The 19391-nt window shown below is 39.9% G+C and overlaps 1 protein-coding gene across 1 annotated transcript; it reads left to right on the top strand.

Annotated features, from left to right (window-relative positions):
• The first annotated feature begins 2415 nt into the window (after positions 1-2415).
• On the top strand, positions 2416-3291 carry LOC113336721 (protein NDR1-like). The gene has a single exon (XM_026582388.1). It carries the CDS (start codon positions 2474-2476, stop codon positions 3155-3157), a length of 684 nt encoding a protein of 227 aa, XP_026438173.1. The 5' UTR covers positions 2416-2473; the 3' UTR covers positions 3158-3291.
• Positions 3292-19391: the final 16100 nt, after the last annotated feature.

Genomic DNA, 19391 nt, shown 5'->3' with positions numbered 1-19391 from the left:
AACGATGATCACCTCCGGTTTTTTTCGTGAAAAACAAAAAATTGATATTGTTGTTTGTACTCGTTGCCTAGCTCTATTAAAAAGATTTCCAACGATATAAAATTTGTAAAATTCCAAGGCGTGGATTTTTAGATATGTTATATCCAAGTTGCGTTGCCAATTATACCCCTGATGCATAACCCGTCATGCGGATGCATAATTCGTCATGCAGACATTTTTAATAATTTCATATAATTATGGGTGTCACGGAAATAATTATGGGTGTCACGGTATCTAAAATTAATTATGAACCTGACAATGAGAATATTATTTTTTTTGAGCCTGCGCTTATTTTCCCAAAAACATAATCTAGTTATAGCAGATGATTCCTAATCCTAATGCTTGCAAATTTTTACCTAATTCACCATAATATCACAAAGTAATTATTAGAAATAACATAAATTATGACCGAAAATCGAACTCCTGTGGATAACATAAATATTATTCACCATAATATCACATGGGAGGAGTCCGTCCATGACAAAGGCACCCAACTGAACTACCTACTGTAGATGACAAAAATATACATGTACCAAACAACTGACAGTTAAAATGTTCAAGTACCAAGCTGTCAGATAATTTCAAGACCTATGAGCTCAACCTCCACCTTTGAGCTCGACCTCCACCTATAAGCTTGACCTGGAATCCAAATCCAGAGATTGATATCCAGATGAAAAACAAAGATCAAGTCGGTCGTAAAAGGGGAGTAAAAGTTTGAATGCCGCCATCAACAGGAAACATGACTTGGAAACTAAGGGTGGAAGTGTAAATTTGTTCTGAAATTTATTTTTTAAACGGAAAATGGGTTATTTGTCCAAATATTTTTAAAACACGGTTCTAATGGACGAGTAAAAATTAGTATGAGTGAAATGGACAAAAAAAAAATAGCAAGGATGAAACTGGATTCATCCTGGCTTAAACTTAAAAAATAGCGAGGATGAAACTGGATGCATCCTGTGTAAATTAAAAATAAGAAAAAGTATTTGAAAATGAGCAGGATGAAACTGTTGACATCCTTGCTATTTTTTCATTTTTGTCCATTTAAACAGTATCAAGATCTAGATATATTTTTCACCCAGAAATTGTTGATTTTGGTCTTTTTAACCAATTTTGTGTTTTTTAAATTTATTCCCACTTGCAAAGACAAGTTAAGGAGTAAAACTCTATCCCTGTAACTTCAAACCTCTAATAATGGAAATAACACAAAACCTTCATGGACGTAGGTCATTAATGACCGAACCATGTAAATGATGGTCTTCTTTACCTTTCTGCAATCTAACCCTAAATATGGCATCTTCACCGGTTCTTTTGGGCCGGCTCCGAAGCCTATTTCCGTCATCTTGCCCAGGGGTAAGTATTTGGTCCGTAATCCGCGGATTTAATCGGGACCAACCGTGTTTTTCTGGATGGATGTCCGGACCGTTCGTTAATGGGTTGGATGCGGATGGAATTTTTGAAATCCAACGGATTATGGATCGGGTTCGGATGCAATCTTGAAAATTCGTTGGACATCAGAACCGTTAAATTAAGAGCATTTATATAGTTTTAGAAAATACTATGGATCATTTTAGAATTCTTAAGGTGTTTGTTTGGGGTGTTGTATAAATTTGTATATACATATATAGTATATGTAGGTTTTATAAGGAATCATTTGTGTTGACTTTATTTTCTTTATTATAAATTTTAACTACAACAGATCCATTGGTTAACCGTATCCAATCCGTTAATCCGCGCATCTATTGGATGTAAATCCGTTGGGTGTTGGATTGGATGCCAATGCTAAATTTGAAATCCGTTATGTATTGAATTGGATGCGGATCAGGTAAAAATCTGTTCATATCGGCCCATGCCCACCCCTCAATGCCTATCCAAAAGAAGTTTGGGCCTCCCGATCGCTGGTTACCAGCTGGCTATGCCCTGGTTATACACCTTCTAAACGTAGCTATAAACCAGAAACAAACAAAGAGAAGTAGAAAACGAGTAACATTAATTTAAATGTGGCGCTTCATCCCGACAAGGAGGAAGATCGACAAATGTGGTCATTATAGAATTTTGTTTTTTTAGACGACTTACTGTTTCTTCCTCGGGAGACTAATTGATTTTTTCACTTCCCCATTTATATGGACATAGTTCGAGGCTACTAGCTCAACTTGTCTCGACGCATTTGGTGCATATAAACCGTAGAAAAAGATAACTTGCGTAAGTAAATTACCTACTATCTTTGATTGTCCGTGATTTACGAACATATGGAAAACCCAAATTTGATCATAAATTAAAAAAGACTTTTGAGTTGATTTCCTGTATAACTGTAACTGATATTCATGGCAAGTATACCCACCCCACTGTTAACGCCTATTTATTACAGGAGTTTTCTTCTTCATTGTTCACATAAGACTTTCAGTACAATAGAAAAAAGCGAAGGAAAAAAAGACCAATGGGTTCGTGTGTAGAAGATTGTGTAGATGATTGTTGTAAAAATTGCATCTCTGGGACTCTCATGCTGTTGATGATGGGTAGCGTTCTCATCTGGTTAGGTCCATCCCAACCCAAATGCTCTATCGAGAAATTATACATTCCTGCGCTTGACAAAGCTTCAAACGACCCCCAAACCATGAACACCACAACTATATCATTTCATGTGGCATTCTGGAACAATATGGATTACAGGGAGCTTTACTGTAATAACACTAACGTGACGTTTTATTACGGTGCTAACTTAAGTTCACCTATAGGAAGTACTTCCATACCTGAAGTGGCGATCAAGGAAAAGGAGGTTGCTTATGTGGGTGAGGTTATTCAGACTCGAGGGGTACCTTGGGAGGATGTTAGAAGGAAGGTTTCAAATGGGAGTACTGCAGTGTTTCGGGTGGAGTTAGACACGCAGTTCAGGGCTTCATCTAATATTCGGCATCTGCTTCCTGAGTTTATTGCATATTTTCTTCCATTGTCAAAAAGACATGGGATGGGAATAGGAGCTAATATAAACGTAAATGATCATGGAAAGTCTGTTGTGAAACTTGACTGGCTATCATCTAAGGCTGCTCCGGTGCATGTTACCGACTGTGTTCGCGTGAGTATTATTGCAGTAGTGGTTCTTGTTTTACCTATTTTGCTTTGATTGCTCGAAAGACCATATATAGCGTGTATGATTGGTTCCTGCATTATTTATTTTGATGTAAGATCTATAATGTTTTTTTGTTAATTTAAATACGAAGTGTTTGAAATGGCATGGGTTTATATATATGCAGTTATAAATTCTAATTTGTTTGTCAAAAATGCCAAGTTGGCCGCAAAATCTCTCATGAAATGCCAAAGATTCTGAATCCGATAACACTTTATGATGTTAAGTTAACAACGGCATACAGCAGTTTATTACAGTGCTTTATTATCGCCTTATAACTTGAGTTAACCAATTGAATAATTACTCCATGCATGCCTGAACATTGGGTTAATTGAGTGTCGCATTATGTTTATCGTGGTGAGACAATTTAGACTTTTGGAGCTTGGGTTAACTTGGGAGAAGGCCAGAGAAGATGTTTTGAACTGGAGTGGAGTATCGGTTGGACATACTGTTGGGACGGAACGAGCTAAGAGCAAACGTTCTTCCCCACTTGCCGACTAAGTAAGTTTCAAGAGTTATTCATCTACGTATGTATTTGAACAAAACCTTATGACTTGGGCTTCTTATTCATAACTTGGTCTCACGGATTAAAAATTGCAAAATCTGGACCTTTTAATTTTTTTTTTGATAGTTTGGAACACTGGTTTTAGGCTACATCCTTAACTCCTGTATTTCTGGCAATTACGAGGTTCGAACTCCTGTCCCCGCTGTGGGAGAAAGCATACCAACCATCAGACTACTTGATGATTGGCGGGACCTTTTAAACTCGGAAAACCCCAAACCCAAAGTGGCCTGGTACTATCATATCACTGAATATGGCCACACAGGACAAAAAGGTCCTAAATTAGAAAGGGATTCACGGCAATGCCACTGAGAATCATGACACTTGGGTATGTGAGTGCCTTGTCAGCTAACATGTTGGAAGGCCAACACCTAAAGGCACAAACCATACGTCATTATTCTATTATATTTATTTCTTTATTCTCGTCTGATAAAAAATTTCGTTCTCTCACCTTATAAGAAATTCTAGGATTTCACTTATCATTCCCATAATTGATTGATTAGAGAAGTTGAAAGTTAGGTTTGACCATCAATTTCAGCCGTGAAACTTCCCATCTCAAAATCATCCCACAACTTTGGTATTCAGCCTACTGTTGGTCGACCTTGATTAAAATCCCGAATCTGAGTTTGATTCTCGCCTGGACACGCAAAAGGAAGACGAGAAGCTTAGTTGATTACAACATTCACAAGGGTTAGGTTTTCATCTTACTTATTTCTTTCTCGAATTTGGGATTTCCTGTAATTCAGTATATCATTCGTTGACCATGATGCTTTAGTATTTGATAATTAACTCTTGTTTTTGATTTACTTCTTTTGATGGGTTAAATTTTTCTTTATTTTAGACAAAGGGTGTTGATTATTGGTAGGAAATCATGAATTTGAGAAATGTTTTGTTTTTTAAGATAGTCATTTATAAATCCTAATTCATTAAATCACGAATTTATTAGCTTTTGAAGTTTAATTTGACAATAAATTCGTATTCATTAGTTTTTGGTTGATTTGCGGTTAGCGATTGTCGATTGAGAATAGGTATGTTTTTCTAATTTATTATGTATGCATCTATGAGCGAAGATATTAGTTATGTTGAGTTTATTTTACTTTGACTTTGGTCCATTGGACTGGTATTAGCACCGAACACAACCAGTTGGTCCGGTGTCAGTCCGGGTCAGTCCTTGTTAGTATTGATCACATATTAGGGGAGTCCGTCCATATACTGATCTTTGGCTGCAAATTTTGAACAAAGTCTTTATTTTGTGCCTCATTTTAGAACCCTCTTTGGCGCACTGCTTAATGATATATCATGATGCTATGAGCTATTTATTACTTGGCCTATTATAGTTGATTTTTGGCTCTTATATATACATATAAAATTGTATTTATTGTACAACTCAGTATCTACAAATATGTAAAATTATCGGAATAGATATTGGTGCGTGTTGCAATACTCCAAGGTGTTCTATAATTTTTCCACATTAAATATCAAGCTCCTAAATGAGTTGCTCACTAGTGTAGAGCCTAATGAATATTTGTTTAGTGATGTGTTCCTCAGCTGAACTATACTGACCTGACATCCATGTTCATTCTCAACCGAGTAACATGGATTCACTGAAGTGTCTAATTAAATTATGCATGAGAGAATCTAGTTATGAGCATCATGGTTGTGCTAGCAATACAAGGTAGTTTCCATGCTAGATGTAAAAAAATAGGAAACTAACGATTTTGTTAAACACACAAAATTTGCTTAATTTATTCAATTTTGTGTCAGCACATAAAATTTGCTTATTTGACCTAATTTTGTGTCAACACACAATTTTAATTTTTTTGCCTAAAATTGGCACAAGCATGATATCTCGATTCCTATTGGTCGAGACTAAGCCTCGCCAAGAAAGGAATCAAGCCATCCCTTGTTAGGTTAGTACAAAATTTTAATTAGGGTCGAAATTAACGAAATTAGGGTCAAACCGTGACCGACTAGGTCAATCACGGAAGAGGTCCATTTGTGCTATTTAGCCGACCAATTTGAGAGGCTTCACGTCTCCCGTGATCGACCAATCAGGTCCCATGGTGGCTACTTGTCATCCCTCTTCCCAATCGGCCAATCAAATCGCTCATAGCCTAGCTCCCAGTGACCGTCCAAAGTAGGCTGACCGTGCTGCCTAAATTCTACTTAGATTAGATCATGACTGCCCAAGACAATCACGGAATGATCTCAACTTGGTTGGAAAATATAACTAGTCTAGCTCCTACCGTGATTGACCAGTCAGGTTTCTCGGTGACTATCTATGAGCCCTCTTCCCAGCCGACCAATCAGGTTGTCTGTAGCTTGCTTGCACATCTCCCAATGACTAACCAAATAAGGCTAGTCTAGCTGCTCTAAAAGTGTGTAAGCTGCCAACGCGACCGTTCATGTGAGTCGCATGTACGCCAAACGTTTTTAAAACGTTATAGATTAACTTTACAACATTTATAAACGTTGTAAAAGTGCTACGAAGTTCAAAATAATTTATTCGTAACACTTAAGTGTTGCGGATTGTGTTGCAAAATATTAAAATCGACAACAACACTTATAAACGTTGCAAAATAATGTCGCGAAGCATAATTAAAAGGGTCTGAGACCCATATGCATGGACTTTAAACGATACCTTACATGTATCGAACACCTCCAATTCAATATGAGTTGTTTAGTTGAATACGATACCTTGAGTGTATCGGATATGTTCAAATAAATTAATAACATAAGGTGTTTAACCAAGAGTATCATGTACTGGCTTTTGAGTACTTCTCATGACAAGTCATATTTTTGTGAAACTTGACTTGCTACTCAAGACCCACATGTATCCTAACTTACGGGTGATTGGTCAAAATGTTTATTTACATATAGGTCTCACATACGCGACCAATAATACATGTTTAATTGTCGAGATGTCTACGTGTTATGCCCTCCACTCCTCATGACCACTTTTACATGTCATGGTGTTGGACTCACTCAACAACTACCACGTTCCACATCATTGGTTCAAGTTGTGATACGGCGTGCTCTCATAACTTCATCAATCAAGTGAGAGGAAGTCACGCAGGTAAACCCTAGTCATGCAGGTGAACCTAATCATGCAAGTAAGCCCTAGTCATGCAGGTTAGCCTAGCCATGCAAATCATACTTACAACTAAGTAGTATTTTCTACCAAAACTTTAGAAACATCAACAATGTTACAAATGGGGGATGCTGATCAGGGTATTGGTCTGGCGGTCTATGGAAATACGGTGTGCAGTGCACCCATTATGAGAAAGTGTCAGGAAGAGTGAACAATTGATAAGTAGAGGAATAGTGGGTGCACAACCTTCCAGTCCTCCCTTGACAAATAGGGACACGGTTTTCATCACTTTCACACGATGTCCACCTCTTCATTACTCCACAATCTCCACTTCATATGAGATCTGAGTGTTCGACTATGACTTGACATAAATAGATTCTTAAATCTATTCAAGAAACGATCAACACAAGTATCCATAAAAAATAGAGAACATACAATTTATCATTTACAAGCAAGTTTTATCTTATGATACATAGTCATAAACAGCCACACCTTACAAAGTTCATTATTATGATCTCATCACTTCCTCTGCTTCCATCCCTAAGATTAATCCTTCTCCTTCCTTTTTGACCGAAGCAAGACTGCGACGACCATTTCTTCGTTTAGGCCAGAATTATACCGATTGATCTCTCGAATCTGAAGTCCTCATGTGCAGTACATTTGTTTAGGGTTTAAACTCGTTTCCATTTGTAACATTTTCACCAGAATCAGTTTTTTCCCTACTACATAGGTGATCTAGAAGTGTTGGTAGCAGTAGCTATTTTGGTGCTGCTGAATAAGTGAAATAAATGTTATGAATTCAGAAGGTGAATTTGAGGTCGGTATTTTGTATTTTGTAACTCGCATAACATGGAACGGTTATCGTTTTTACTCATTTATTTCTTGTCTAACACACTTAGGAGTTTTCTCTGAACTATCTCGTTGTCTTTAGATTATATATAGTTATATCATTTGGAAATCATCAGATTTTAGGAGGTCATATTCAGACAACAAATACATGATGTAGTACCCCGTCCATGATTTACTTTATTTTTTTCATTCTTTTCTCATTTGTTTTTCCTTTAATTTAGACTAATTATAAAAGATCTGATTCATTTTAGTAGATTCTTTGTAATGATACCATTATCTTTTTAGTTGAACAAATTATGATGAATAAGTCTTATTTCAATGATTCATGAGAATTTTTCTTTTTTTTGAATTCTTATGTAATCCACAATTATGTTTGTAGGTTTATAATAATGGGTTATGGGATACGTCCCGTCAGGAAAAGCGGCAGAAGAGAAATTAACATCCCAAGGAGAAGTGGTAGAATCGCAAGAAAATGAAACGATGTGAAAGTCAAGTGGAATCTGAATGTGCATAGGCATGTCAAGAAGTGGAGGTTGTGGAGGACATGTAAATAGGTTGTTCATGGATCATCATATGGTTTTTGTAGTTCCAAATAACTGATAAGGTTATTTTGCACTCGTCTTATTATAATAATGAGAACTCAATCGGTTCCCTTACATTGAGGGTGAATTCCATCTTGATAAAGCTGATGATCTTCACAACTTACATGTCCTTCATTTGCAATTTTTTCATTTTTTCTCTTGATTTTGTTTTGTTTTGTTTTGGTGCTCCATATTAGATTTATTTATACAAAATTGGTTAAAAAGACCAAAATCAACAATTCCTGGGTGAAAAGGACATTTAAATTTTGATACTGTTTAAATGGACAAAAATGTAAAAATAGTCAGGATGTAAACAGTTTCATCCTACCTATTTTCAAATACTTTTTCTTATTTTTAATTTACATCAGGATGCATCCAGTTTCATCCTTACTATTTTTTAAGTTGAAGTCAGGATGAATCCAGTTTCATCCTTGTTATTTTTTTAGTGTCCATTTCACCCATACTAATTTTTACTCGTCTATTTGAACCATGTTTTAAAAATATTTGGACAAATGACCCATTTTCCGATTTATTTACCCCAACAAAACATTATATTTTGAATTACTCCATCTTAAATATACTAAGAGAGATACGGGATATGTTGTCTGAACCTGAGCGAGCCCAAATCAGGAAAACTGCTATTGACCATCTGTTGGACATGTCCGGACAAACAAAAATGGGCGTCGGATGCTTTTTCTATTTAATGGCTAGGCATATCCGTGTAGAACCGGAGAAAACACGACAAGGCGAAGTCTGGTTCAATGTTTAAGATGGAGACTTGTGTTTTTGCGGCAGACTTCAAGGCGGTTAAGGGTCTTTGGATCAGGCAGTTGGGTGAAAAAACTGTCAATCAAGGGGGTGGGGGGGTCGAACCTCAAGATCAAGCATTTTTCCGATTTGCCGAAAGTTGAATGAGGGGATTTGTATGAATTCCTTTTATTTAGAATGAAACCCGTGGTCCAGGGTGATAGGGTAGCAGGTGATGGGCGTTAACCCATAATACCGTATAAAAGCAAACCACGTTCCTTGACTTTTAGAGAGACGAAACCGGTTCATGTCCAGCTGATGATAGAGTGAAAGTGGCATTGGTACTTATTCTGCACATATTCATCTTACGGTGCCAAACCACCAATTAATTGAAGAAGAAGTGTGGCATTTGGTGGAAAACCTTGAGGATTTCAGCGCAGTCCCATGGGTGAGGGATCGTACGTCACCACTTTTGAGATATCACAGAAAGCAATAACATTTCAAAGCGATAAAGGAGTGCCCCATGAGCGGTCGGCTATCAAGCCATGGGTAATGCCACAAGTGTTAGTTGGAAGAGGGATTAGCTTCAAATTTTCTGCATTCAAAACAATGTAGTAACTGTTGTTATTGTTTTAATATTTATGTTCCGCGAGTTATAATCCCAAATGTGTCACTATCCATCAACAAAAAACCTGCCAAACTAAAAGTAACACAAAAATCCCAAAAAGCAAAATTAACACAAAAACTCCAAAATTTTTGATGAATTATATGTATTGTAGGTTTGGATGCTTGCGCTCTTCATGGATGTGCTTGAAAAGTACAGAATAAAGTTATCTATAGAAGGACGGCATCTATTTATGCTTATATTATAGTGTTGTGCGAGAAAAAAAGTTCCTTGTAAGACGCTTTGTGAACTCATGGCATGAGAGAAGTCCTTAGAGAAGACATCTTGCAGGGAATCCGGGAGGGAGTAGGGGGAGAAGATTTTCGTTTTCATTCGAGGGAGGAGGCGTCGTTTAAAAATCATGGTTCGGAGGATGATTCGGTGGATGGTTTCCATGTTAAAAATGACATGATTTTGATGGCAATAGACGTGTTAATTAGGAGGTTCCAGGGCAGAACATAATGGAAAGTGGAGCAGGTGTTGCCGGACGTGTTGGAATGTCGAATGAATTTTTAAGTAGTTTGATGGGAAATTTGACGCATGTAGTGGGTGTTAGAGCATTGCTCGGTTGAACCCATTAAGCGTTAGTATGTCAAGTTTGGTTATCATATTTTGGTATCAAAACTCAATTAGAGTCGCTTGATTTAATGTACTAGAGTCAACTTCGTATAGGTTAGACTATAAATTCTAGGAATATTGAGACATACAAGTATTACCTTGAAGACATGAAGATTGTGAAGACGTATCGACTACAATGAAGACATCATCCTTCCACTTGAGGTTAGTAATACTGACTTGACTTGCTTCCATTCCTTTCGTTGCTTTCAAGTCATTTAAGATTGAAAAGATAACATGTAAGGTTATATTTAATACTCTAATATTAGACTTGGTCATTTTATTATGATTAAAGTTTCGAGGAAGAATATTTGATTACGAAGTATAACATTTATCTTTTGAACTTCGCAAACGTGACATCAACATAATCTATGTAACTTGTTACTTGATTTTGTATTGGATATAGGTATGATTTCATCCTAGGAAACTATGTTTGATTACATATGTTTAAAGGAAGTACATATACGAAACTTGTTTTGTAATCGAAAGAAAATCAGTAAGTGTTTTGGTCCGGTTTTCATTGAAGATCTATTGGATGACCAATTCGAATCTAGGTAAGAACTTCGGTAGAACCGATCTTGACATATGTTGAGAAGTTATGATAGAACCGATTTTTACCTAGTTAGGGATATGTAGTAGAACCTATCTTGACTTATGTTGAGAGTGGTAGACCGATCCTTACCTATATTGGATACATGGTTAACCGATCTTAACTTATGTTGAGAGTCTTGGTAGAACCGATCCTTACCTATATTGGGAATCATAGTAGAACAAATCCTAGCTATTATTAGGAGTCATGATAGAACCGGTACCTACCTGTATTTGGAGACTTGGTAAAACCGATCTTAACCTATGTTAGGAGTCATGGTAGAAACAGTCCCAAGAGCAAAAGTGATCTTCTATATTCACATATTACTTTATCGTCTTGTGTGAGTTTGGGATTTAGGTTTACTAAACAGGAAAGTTCCTAATGTCGACATAATTTGGACATGAATATAATTCTTATGTTTTATAGTTAAAAGATATTTCTTGATACTCAAGGTGATCCCAATCCGAAATATTGAGAATCTTTTAATTAAGATTTTCGATTTTATGTTTTTGATTTTCCATAAAATCAAAAACATATATCTTGGAAAGTTATATTAGTTAAGTACTAAACTAATATTACATATTTTTTTAATTAGAGATTTCAGAATTATAGGTTGGATACCAGTTGGAAATATGAAAACCGAAGTTAGGTACTTATTGAATATTTTGAAAATATTTTCGGTTTTGGAATCTCCTTGTTGTCCAAACAACGCTGGTCTATAAATAATTGAGTTTTCATTTCTTGCGAACTGTCCTAAGAGCCAGGCAAATTTCATTCATGTTGTTTCTGGTGAAGTCATCTATCCGGAGAGCAAAGTACCCTAGTTAGGCGACATCTCTTACGACCGCTCGTTTAAAGACTTATGTGGGATCAAGAAGCTCTAATACCGTTGGTGGGAAACTAGATAATTGCATTGTTATTTTAGTTTTTTCGATTATTGATTTGATTGACTAACGGTTGTTGAAACTTTGATTTCACCTAATTTGATTATTCTTGAGAGCCTTCTCTTCTGACATAAGGGTCACTCAAACTAGATCAAAGTATTGACGGGATCTTCAGAACTATTTTTAGATCTAAAGACAATTTGTGATCATCCATTATTAACAGACTCCATTCTGTGAGTGATCGATCATAAGCGGATTCAAGTTTGTGGTGTGCAGGTACATAAGAAGGTAACTGAAAATTTGAAGACAGAAAGACTTTTCTTATTGGTTTTCGTATCTCGTGATTTGGAAGAAGCTCAGACGAGCAAGACTGTTCAGGGCAGTCTTAAAGTCATCACGACCGTCCAACTTCGCCAGCATGGTTGGACAGATCAGATCATTCCATGAATGATCAGGGAAGTGCTAGCGCACACGTTGGCGGGCCCACTTCTCCCTCACCCGATCGGTTTTCTCACGGCAAGGCCATGAAGCAATGAAACGATTTCTCAAACCATGGCAGGCGTGATGCTTTTCAAGGATCACGAAAATTCCACTCATGTATTAAATTGATCACAACCATCCAACTTAGCCAACGTATTTGGATGGCTTAGATCACACCTAGGACCATCAGGGAGGTGCACTAATATTCACCGTCAGCCCAACGTGGACCCCACACGATCGACCTCTCCAAAGGAGAAGTATAGCTTTCCAAACCGTTTGGCCAAATTCACGTGTGCGTGACTGTTTAAAAGCCCTAATTAGGGTTTGCGGCGATGCATATCTGTCGTAGTTCGATCGCGTCCATCCATCTTCGCCATCCTAAACGGAGGGTGTAGATATAGACTCAAGAGGTCCCAAGGATGTTGACGTGATCACCGTGGGACCACCTGTGCATGAGATTGATCGGCTTAGGCAAACCACGTCCGAGTGCCTCGAAACGCACGCCCAAAGGTGGCATGTCGCGCGGATTCCAAATCTTTTGCGGCAAAGGATTTCTATCGCAAATCGATCAAGGCCACTCATCTTTGCCAGTCAACTTGAGTGGCCTAGATCAATCCTTCACGGGACTGAGAGGTATGGACGTGCATAACAATGGACCGCCTCCATGCATGACCAATCGGTCCCACCAAAATCGGTGCCCATGAGTAGATTCGGTCAAGCCAAAGAGGGATGCTTGCGCACCTCTTAGGAACCTTAAGATTCCATCAACGGTCGCAAATAAGTTCCGCAAACCATCTTGTCCGTCCAACTTTGCTAGCTTGGTCGGACAACTCAGGATAAAAGCTAGGCGACCAATGAAGCATCTCGATGATCGACGTCCGCCACTCTTCCACAGGGAGTGATCGACCAGGGGATAGCTCGCCCATGCGGCCTCCAAACGATCATTCGAAGATGGTTGGGCGTGATGTTATTTTAAGACGCTTAATCCGCGACTTATTCGATTAAGCTTTAAAAAAGAGATGCTTCATACATATTGATTGTTTTCAATGCATTACATGCATCGAGCATACACGATATTTCATGAATATCAATTTCTTAAATAACTTAGTTATTTAACTTAGCACCGTATGCTATTTCCTATGGTGGGTCCCACGATCCGCTCATTCGAGACATCAAGCATGTCACAAACTGGGGGATACTTACTGGGGTATTGGTCTGGCGGTTTACAACGTGCAGCGTGCAACGCGCCATTACAAGAACGTGTCAGGAAAAGGTGGATGGTTAATAGTGATGAGGGAAGTGGGAAAAGGTGTGATCGTGTGACAATCACCACTCCTACACGACCCCACTACTCCATCACTTCACCTCCTCCACTTACTACGAGATGAGGGTTGCGCTCAATGACTTGTATAAATAGGTCCTTCACCTATTTCCAAACAGTACAGACATAGAAAAACCAAGTGTTGTTATCAGTATCCAGAAAACACCCAGAACTGATAGCTTTCATTGTGCAAGCCAGTTCATCATTCTGATACAAGTCATAAACAGCTAACACCTTCATAATCTCAACACTTTCTTCGCTTCCCTCTCTAAGATCAACCCCATCTCCTTCACTTTGTGATCGAAGCAAGGTTGGAACGACCATTTCTTGGTTTAGGCCAGAATCATATAGATTGATCTCTCGAATCAAAAGCACTCCCGTTAGTGCATTTGTTTAGGGTTTAGATTCGTTTCTCATCCACACACACTCAAATTTACCAAAACCAGAAGAAACAGTTTTCACCCATAAACAATTGGCGACCACAGTGGGAGGTTAATCTCTCGGTTGTGAAGTCAATTTCTTCAATACCCAATCCCATTTAGTTGATTTCAAAATGGTTGGTCTTAGAACTCCCCCAACAATTTCAAATCCCGGTCGAAGTTCCTCCAATGAAGATACCCCTCTTCCCAACAGTGTATCTGATGGTGTAACCGGAAGAATCGCAACATTTATCGAGTTAGCACGGGTGCAGGAGATTCAAACGAAGAACATGAACCTGATCAAAGAAACAATAAATGGCATACTCGATCTCCTCATCAAGATGACATCAGATATGAGCGGTTCTCCTGTCACGGACATTTCTACACTGGGGACTGATCCTCACAATGATCCTCCTCAAGTCAATAGTTTCACTATGAACCAGAGGCCGGTGGATCGGGAAGCGGTTTATCTAGTGGAAAGTTTATGCGAACTTTTACACCTCTCGAAGAATCAGCGGGCGGAGACGTTTGCTGCAATCAACCAGATAGCCCTGGACGTGCATTTAACTTCTTTGCGTCCAGAAGCCTCAAAAACACCAGAGATGTCTGGGAATAATGTTACATTTATGGAAGAAGACATGATGGCGGAAGAAGTTCATAACCGGTCCCTACACGTTATTGCATGCATCGGATATTCAGAGTTCAAGAGAGCCCTCATTGACACGGGAACGTCTTAGAATGTGATTACTCTCAAGACACTCAGGACGGCCAAGGTTCGCCCAATCAAGATCGTGTGACAGCCTACCACGATGATAAACTTTGAAGGAAACCAAACCAATACGTACGGGTATGTCAATCTGAATTTATCTGTAGGGCCCATCCAATCAAAGGTGAAATTCGAAGTCATAGAAAAGGAGTCGGGTTACAATATGATACTGGGGAGACCATGGCTTTATGACAATAGGATCGTCCCCTCAACGTATCACCAATGCCTGAAGACTATGCTGAATAAAGAAGTCGTTCGTATTCCTGCATCATTGTCTCCTTACGCACCAATATGTGGAGTGGAATTGTTTGAACCAAGAGAAGCTCCACGCGAATAATTAGACAAAGTTCATTGCATCCCACTCCCACGTGGGCGTCAATCCAGGAGGAGGACCGACTTGCATCATCGAAGGCTAAGACCCATGATGCATCTTTGCTGACAAGGCGTCCCAATTCTTCTTCATCACGTGAAGCCGCGACCCATTCTCACACTAATAGGGAGCGAACTTTTGTGGCGAGCCGTGATTAGAAAGGGAAAACCGTGTACCGACGCCGCTGTTATAAATTAGCAGGGGAGACTGCTACCAAGTCTCTCCGCCCAACGGAATGCTACAACAAAGGCGAGCCGCAAGAAGAAGTGCTAGATACTCCACGATATCTTCAAGATGGCACCAACTCCACAACTGATGAGCTCGAAATCGTTAACATTGGGAATGAGGAATCTCCTAATCCTATCTCCATTAGCTTAACCTTGTGTATGGATGAACGCACGAAGCTCGTGGAACTTCTCAAAGAGTACCAGGATATATTCGCTTGGACGTATGAAGAAATGCCCGGTTTAGATGAAAAATTGGTCACCCATCATCTACATTTCATACCTGGATCCAAGCCGGTTAAACAATCTCCGAGCAGTTCAGACACGAGGTAGAAGAGCAAATCAAGACTGAGATTCAGAAGTTTCTAGCTGTTGGCTTCATCAAACCCATTCATCATCCAACATGGTTGGCTAATGTGGTTCCGGTAAAAAAGAAAAGTGGACAGATCAGGTGCTGCGTGGATTTCAGAGACTTGAACAGATGCTGCCCCAAAGATGATTTTCCTTTACCTAACATCGACATGTTAGTGGACGTCACCAGTGGGCACTGTGTTTACTCCTTCATGGATGGATATAGCGGCTACAATCAGATAAGGATGTATGAGCATGACGCGAGTAAGACAGCTTTTCGAACTCCTCTCGGAAATTTTTATATTGTAATGCCATTTGGTTTAAAGAATGCCGGTGCAACGTGTCAACGCGCTATGACGGAAATCCTCCATGACATGATGCATAAGCAAGTTGAAGATTACGTGGATGATATAGTAGTCAAATCAGAAGCTCGGGCGGCCCACACAGGAGTCTTACGACAAGTGCTCTAAAGATGCCGTGAATACAAGTTGAAGATGAATCCTTTGAAATGCGCTTCGGCGTTTCTTCAGGCAAATTTCCCGAATTCAGGCACTGGAGGGTCACTATCCAAATGTGACTAAACAACAAGTGGTGTAATTTTGCATCAATAGGATGGTACCTGTCTATCGTGCTTTGTCGAAGAACCTACGCTTTCAGACATCCTCTGAACTCCATGAAGCGCTTTCAGACATCCTCTGAACTCCATGAATCTGCTAAACGCTCAGTTGCGACAGCACCTGCCCTGCTAGAAAGAACAAGCCTGGCAATAATGAAGAGCCTCATGATGTTCGTGGAAGCATACATCTCACCAACAGGCAATATAACCTTCAACCTTCTGTGAGCAGTTTCGCTGAAGCAGCAAGAGGAAAACCACCGAGATACAACATCCCGCGCGTCCAAAATCGCCAAATCCAACTCCAGTACCACATGCACGACTTCCACAATGATGAAACAACGTCCAAGATATTCCATATATGTATCGACGGCATAAATATCAATGAGAGACGCTTTCAGAATTTCCTCTCCCATAAAAGAAGTAGTTGCGTTACCAAAGGAGATTGCACCTGGGATTTAAGAGGTACATACAGATTCTCCATGAAAAGAGCTTCATCATATTTGTAGAATCTATTAGTTAAGTCATTTGCATGAAGGAACTTCCCTACTCCTCAAAGACACGATTCAAAGATGATAATGACAAAGGAGTGTGACTGGGGACTGCTAGCACTGCCCGTCTCAATGATGGTGCATTTAGAGAGATGCAAGCACGCTAACATTATGATTCAAAGATGTCCAAAGACGAGGATATACTCAAGAGAGCAGACGTATTTTCAAACACCAGTGATATTCATGTACGTCTATGAAACGCAAAACAGACGTAAAGACGACCTCATGAACCCATCGTGAAAACGTCTATCAAGTCGAAGGATCAATGGATACTCGTGGGCAGGGGACTGTCTCCCTCTTTTTCATTCCATGAGGCAACATCAAGGAAGCTATCGGTTTCATCATTAGCTTCTCCCTCTAATAACGACACAAGATCTACCACTATATGAAGACTGCCAAGTACGTGCCTGTAGCTATCACGCCTCTTCCCTCCAGTCTCTTCTGATCACAACTGCTGCTAGGAACCGTTGTTCGTTTGTTGATACCAGTGCCCGAGCTTCACCATAGCAACAACCACTACAGACAGAGTTAAGGACTTCTTCAACACAAGAGAGATGGTCAATCAAGGAGCATATAATACGCAAGTGGAAGTCAAAATGAAGAAGAAGCCGCTTCAACGCTCCCTCCAGCAGAAGTCGCTTCAACACTCTATCCAGAAGAAGAAGGCTCTTCAACTCTCTCCAGAAGAAGGCGTTTCAGATCTCTCGCCATAAGAAGCTGCTTCAACGCTCTCCGGGACCCGCTTCGACATTCGCTCCAGAAGCTTTTTCAACGCTCTCTTCATAGGAAGAATCCTCTTCAAGGATCTCTCCAGAAGAAGCATCTTCAATGCTCTCTTCAGAGGAAGCCGCTTCAAAGCTTTCCAGAAGAAGCCGCTTCAACGGTCGCTCCAGAAGAAGCATCTTCAATGCTCTCTTCAGAGGAAGCCGCTTCAACGCTCGCCAGAATAAGCCGCTTCAACGCTCGCCAGAAGAAGCCGCTTCAACGCTCACTCCAGAAGAAGCATCTTCAATGTTCTCTTCATAGGAAGCTGCTTCAACGCTTGCCAGAAGAATCCGCTTCAACGCTCGCCAGAAGAAGCCACTTCAACGCTCTCTCCAGTCCGCTTCGACGTTCACTTCATAAGCTGCTTCAACACGCCTTCCGGAAGCTTCTTCAACACGCTTTCCGGAAGCTGCATCAACGTTCTCTTTGGGAGATGCTTCAACATCTTTTCAGAAATTGCTTCAGCATCCTTTCAAGGATATTCCTCATGATAGGGTTCGTCCACATCAGAGTCGAGGATAATGACATAAACCGACATCATGCTAGGGGAATGCTTAAATTGACGCCTCTTGAACGTGACATGCTCCAAGGACAGGACTTCCCATCTCTCCTGGTAACATCTAACTTTGTCTCATAAGTTTTATCTTTATTTGTCACCATCTAATGCCTACCCCGTAATAGTGCAACCATTACATTCTAGGCTGGGGACTTAATGTTGGTGGTGGAATTTAGGTCAGGGATAAGATTGTAAAACCAAATTTAATGCGCTGACATCCTGCAAAGGGTAAAGCCGCTTGATAAGTGATGAGTACCTCTTCACTTTATTTATTTGAAGTAATTCAATAAATACACAAAATTCACCCAGAATGGTGCATGTAGCAACAATCCAAAATATTCAGTGAATTTTTAGCATTATTAATTAATGCATGATTTGCCTAGTATTTCCTATGTTGTTCCCAGCATAACTCTCATTATTGGCATGGCATGACGACTGAGTGTTTACTCTCAGCAGAGTAACATGAATCTCCAAGTGTCAATGTTGAGATGTGCACGAAATACCCTTACAGGCTACAGCATTCTCTAACAAAGAGAATCTTGTATCGACGCGCTTTGGTTAGCCCGATCGAGCATGTTTAATTTCCCTAAGGAAAATCTAGACTGTCCGTATCAGTCTCAGAAACGATCACGGCCACGCAAGTTGGCCGCATGATTTAACCAGCCTAGCCAAACCCTAGTAGGAATAGGCGACTACTGTGATGACCACCGGCGGGCCCATTTATGCCCTAGCCAGTCGAACACCACACCATACCTCCCAGCGCGTCAAACGCCAGCCCTAAAATAAGGTGGCTGCGCTGCTTTGGAAGAAGCTCGGACGAGCAAGACTGTTCATGGAAGTCTTAAAGTCATCACGACCGTCCAACTTTGCCAGCATGGTTGGACGGATCAGATCATCCCATGAATGATCAGGGAAGTGCTAACGCACACGTTGGCCGACCCACTTCTCCCTCAGCCGATCGGTTTTCTCACGACAACGCCATGAAGCAATGAAACGATTGCTCAAACCATGGAAGGCGTGATGCTTTTCAAGGATCACGAAAATTCCACTAATGTCTTAAATTGATCACAACCATCTAATTTATCCAGCATATATTTGGATGGCTTAGATCACACCTAGGACCATCAGGGAGGTGCAAGAATGTTCACCGTCAGCCCAACGTGGGCCCCGCACGATCGACCTCTGCAAAGGATAAGGATAGCTTGCCAAACCGTTTGGCCAAATTCACATGTG

Source organism: Papaver somniferum, unplaced genomic scaffold (genome assembly GCF_003573695.1).
Source record: "Papaver somniferum cultivar HN1 unplaced genomic scaffold, ASM357369v1 unplaced-scaffold_154, whole genome shotgun sequence".
In the NCBI taxonomy this organism is placed as follows: Eukaryota; Viridiplantae; Streptophyta; class Magnoliopsida; order Ranunculales; family Papaveraceae; genus Papaver; species Papaver somniferum.
Note: the sequence above shows the minus strand (reverse complement) of the source record. Positions and strands in the feature narration are given on the sequence as shown.

Bases quoted from the DNA above. Each gene is read 5' to 3' on its own strand.
- LOC113336721 (XM_026582388.1), top strand. From the start codon at position 2,474: ATGGGTTCGTGTGTAGAAGATTGTGTAGATGATTGTTGTAAAAATTGC.